The sequence below is a fragment of the Quercus lobata genome, chromosome 10 (assembly GCF_001633185.2).
Source record: "Quercus lobata isolate SW786 chromosome 10, ValleyOak3.0 Primary Assembly, whole genome shotgun sequence".
NCBI lineage: Eukaryota > Viridiplantae > Streptophyta > Magnoliopsida > Fagales > Fagaceae > Quercus > Quercus lobata.
This window is the reverse complement of record NC_044913.1, coordinates 41,579,031-41,583,317: the sequence shown is the minus strand read 5'-3', so window position 1 is coordinate 41,583,317 and position 4,287 is coordinate 41,579,031. Positions and strand designations below refer to the sequence as shown.

The following is a 4,287-nucleotide window of genomic DNA, read 5'->3' as shown; positions in this document are numbered from 1 at the left end:
ATCCACAACCTCAAACAGTCCACCATCGATCCACAAACCCACCACCAACGACCATTGGATGCAACAGCGAGGAGAGAAAGGAGAGGGACTAGATTTGAAATATTGGTTCAAGCAAACCCAGAAATTAAAAGAGGGAGTGAGAGAGATGTTGAAGGTGAGTTTGAGAGAGAGAGAGAGAGAGAGAGAGAGAGATGAATGAAGGGAGAGCTAGAAAGTCAGAAAATTGGAGAAGAGAGAGAAGAAGCTAACTAAAAAAATGGTTTTTATTTTTACAACACATGACCTTAAGCTTTTACTAGTAAAAGCCTAAAGTATGAAATGCCAAAGTTTTTTTAGCATTTAAGAGATCTAATGTATGAGTGTTTTTGATATTTGGTGTGCTAAATGCTAAATTTTTAGCATTTAGCATACTTGATGCTAGTGCTCAATGCTCTAATATATATTTCATTGAAGGGGGAAAAAAACACTTGATAGAGTAAGTAAAACGTAGCCGGCCAACAAGTTATTTGGGACAAATGTAGAAACACCCCTAAATTCTAAGGTAGTGATTATTACATTCCTTGAATTTTTATTTTAGTAAATTTACTCCATGAACTTTACACATATATCAATTAGATGCTTTTGTCACTTTACATCGAAAATAAGGCAATAAACTAACAATCCACTCACGTAACATTCACGTGATAAGAAAAAAAAAATACCAAATCAGAGAGAGAGAGAGAGAGAGGGGGGGATATCATAGCTTATTCTATGAGTTGCTTCAAACTTCCTATTACACTATGCCATGAGATTGAGGCTATGATTCAAAAGTTTTGGTGGGGTCAACAAGGCACTAGAAGGCGTATTCATTGGGTTAAATGGAGTAAAATGTGTAGGCCTAAATCTCTTGGACGTATGGGTTTTTGGGAACTCCAAAAGTTTAATGATGCTATGCTTGGCAAGCAAATTTGGCGCTTATTACAAAACCAAGATTCTCTACTCTTCAAGTTCTTCAAAACAAAATTTTTCCCACATGGGACCATTTTTGATGCTAAGGAAAATAAAGGGTCTTTTGCTTGGAGAAGCATTTTGAAGGGAAGAGAAGTTATTAGGCGAGGATTAAAATGGAGGATAGGGAATGGTTCTAAGGTTCGCATATTTTGTGATGCTTGGCTACCTGGGTCTCGGCAAGGCGCAGTTATATCCCCTGTAGCAGAGGGCCAAGCTGATGTGATGGTTTATAGCTTAATAAATCATGAAAGTATGTGTTGGAAGGAGGACAAGATTGATAGGATTTTTATACACAAGGAAGCTACAATCATTAAGGCCATCCCCCTTAGTTTGTTCAATCGGGAGGACATTCCTTATTGGCCCCGCAATCGGGATGGGGTCTTCTCGGTCAGGTCTGATTACCGGCTATTATTGGACCAAGCTAAAGCAGAGGTAGCAGGCAGCTCAAATGAAGGGGCAACTTCAACGGTGTGGAAGTATCTATTTGGCGTCTTCGAGTTCCAAACCGTGTCAAGTCCCTTATGTGGCGTGCTGGGACCAACTCTTTACCAACTCAGGCTAACTTTGTAAAAAGGAAAATATTAAATGATACTCTATGCCAGGAATGCAATTTATACGCAGAGGATACCATGCATGCGCTCTGGTCCTGTCCGAAATTGAATGATACATGGAAAGTTCATTTTGGTCAACTGAAGGCAGACACGGTACACTGCACATCCTTTCTCAAAGTCATTGATAGAGCCTTACTTGTAACAACCTCTTTTGGGCTTTTTGCAATGGTGGTCTCTGCAATTTGGATGTGGCACAATAAAGTCCATCTGGGTGAAATGGCACTTCCACTGGGGCAGATTCCTTCCTCGACTTATGATGCTTTTCAGGAGTTTCAGCAGTTGCGTCCTACGCATGCCACGATATCGAGGACAGCTCGTGCAGTGCGTTGGAGGCTACCACCTGAAACCTGTGTCAAGGTGAACTTCGACGGAGCGGTTTTCTCACGGGATGGACTAGCTGGCATCGGCATTATAATCCGGAATGAACAAGGATTAGTTATGGCTGCTCTCTCACAACAAATTCCACTACCTACTTCGGTGGAGATGGTGGAAGTGTTAGCGGCTTGCCGGGCTTTGGTTTTTGCTAAGGAACTCGGTTTTGACAGGGTGATTGTGGAAGGAGATTCAACAAACACTATTACCTCTATTAATGGAGGTCACATGGATCACTTGGCTTTAGGTCATGTATTGTTGGATATCAAACGATTATTTTCTTGTTTTTCTCACATTTCAGTTAAGTATATTAATAGAGAAGGAAACTGTGTGGCACATAAGCTTGCTAGGCGAGCTACCAATTATCCTTTTTTGGTCTGGATGGAGTCTGTTTCACCAGACATTCTTGAGGTGTACCAACTTGATTTATTGAGGATGCAATAATAAGATCTCTACCCCTGAGGGGATTTTTCTCAAAAAAAGTTAAACAACCTGAACTGCCTAAATGAGGACAAATAATCTGATTAGGGGAGAGCAAAGAAAAAGCTTGGTCATATCACTATCTCTCTACATCCTTTCTTTGCTGATTTAGGCATGCACCGATTTTTCAAGGCGAAAATACACTTTTGGTCTCTATAGTTTGGTCCCTTAATTGATTTTGCGCCTACCTCAGTCCCTAAAATCAGAAAATCATTTTTGTTTTGGTCCTTGTCGTCAACCCACTAATAGAAAATGCATACATGGCAGACGGAATGCCCTATTTGCACAATAAATACTAAATATGTAGGGATCTACCACTTTTTGAGTACTCGATTTTAAGGAAATTGAGTTTTCAATGGTACTCGAGTTCTATAAAAAAATTTTGAAATTTTTTGATGGAACTTGAGTTTCATAAAAAAATTTTGGCAAATATAAAGTTTATTTTTTCAAATAACTCAAACTAGAACTTGAGTTATAATGTAAACTCAAGTTTCAAAAAGGTGGTAGATCCCTACGTATTTCTAAAATAGTGGTATATTACAAATTATTTCAAGAAACAGTGGGCCATTTTTGTCCCTCTAACTAGGCTTGAGATCTGGGCTTGAGAGAACCCGTGGTTCATGAAAAAGTTACCACAGAATCTGCTTTCTCTGGGGTTTCGAAATAAACGTACTTGGAAGCTGATAGAGCAGCTTCTTGTAAGAACCCAAGTGTGTTTATGTGGTATGAGACTGAAAATGGTTGCTGATTTGCAGGGGTCGAAATGTAGTTGCATTCAAAGAAAAAGATAAAGATGGGTTTTGAAGAAAACCCAGTTTGTGAATTGGTGTTTGAGCTATAGTAATGTGTTTACCACCATTTAGAATGGTTTTGCAAAAATGATAAAACATGGGTTCTGAAAGATTGAAATTCAACGAGTGAGAAAGAAAGAAACTCGCCTATGCCTTCTGTGAGCAGAGCGAATTTTTGAACTCCACCAGGCACCAGTAGAAAGTTCTTTCTGATAAAACTAGAACCCTCGTGTCAGATTGCAGAGGGTTTAATGGATTTTCGACACTGAACAACCGCAGGGACGCGGAAGACGACGTCGTTTCCAAGTGTCACTAAACCTTTTGCTTATGACCTATCACATATGGTCCGATCTTCAATTTTGAATTAAATTAGATTTGAGTTTTTTCAATAAATTTATTATTTGTTTAAATTTTCTGAGGTGGTTTTTAAAAAAAAAATTAAAATGTTGATGTGACATTTAAAAAATATTAAATAAAACATAGTATTATTATTTTATTAACTATATCAGCATTTATTATATAAACAGGACATTCTATTTGTCACATATGCATTTTCTATTGGTGGATTGAGGGCAGAGACCAAAACGGAAACATTTTTCTGGTTTCAGGGATTAAAATAGGTGCAAAATCAATTTAAAAACCAAAATGAAAATACGCACAAAATATAGGGACTAAAAATATATTTTTGTATTTTTCAATTACTTTTTTAAATTCCTTATTGGTTTAGGCTATTCCCTGTTATCTGGGTCTTTATTGTTTTCCGATATAGAAGTTGTTTCCTCATCTAGGTCTTTCTTGTTTTGTGATTTAAGCTTGTGGGGTTTCTGGGCACTATCACAAATACAAAGAAGAAGGTATGTGGGGTTTCTTTCGCTATATCAAGGCCCAATTCACACACCCATCTGTTCTGCTTTTCTAGCCGTTAGAAATTAGAACCACCGACTAAGCCAATTCCTAATAGGATTTGGAAACACAAATTACAAACTTCTTGAGTTTTAGATTTCTTGCGAATCAGTTTTAGTTTTCCGTGTTCGCATTGAACA

General features: G+C 38.0%; 1 protein-coding gene across 1 annotated transcript; it reads left to right on the top strand.

Moving 5' to 3' along the window:
• The first annotated feature begins 1,619 nt into the window (after positions 1-1,619).
• On the top strand, positions 1,620-2,417 carry LOC115964767. Its single transcript, XM_031084019.1, has one exon. It carries the CDS (start codon positions 1,620-1,622, stop codon positions 2,415-2,417), a length of 798 nt encoding a protein of 265 aa, XP_030939879.1.
• The last annotated feature ends 1,870 nt before the right edge of the window (positions 2,418-4,287 follow it).

Bases quoted from the DNA above. Each gene is read 5' to 3' on its own strand.
- LOC115964767 (XM_031084019.1), top strand. From the start codon at position 1,620: ATGCATGCGCTCTGGTCCTGTCCGAAATTGAATGATACATGGAAAGTT.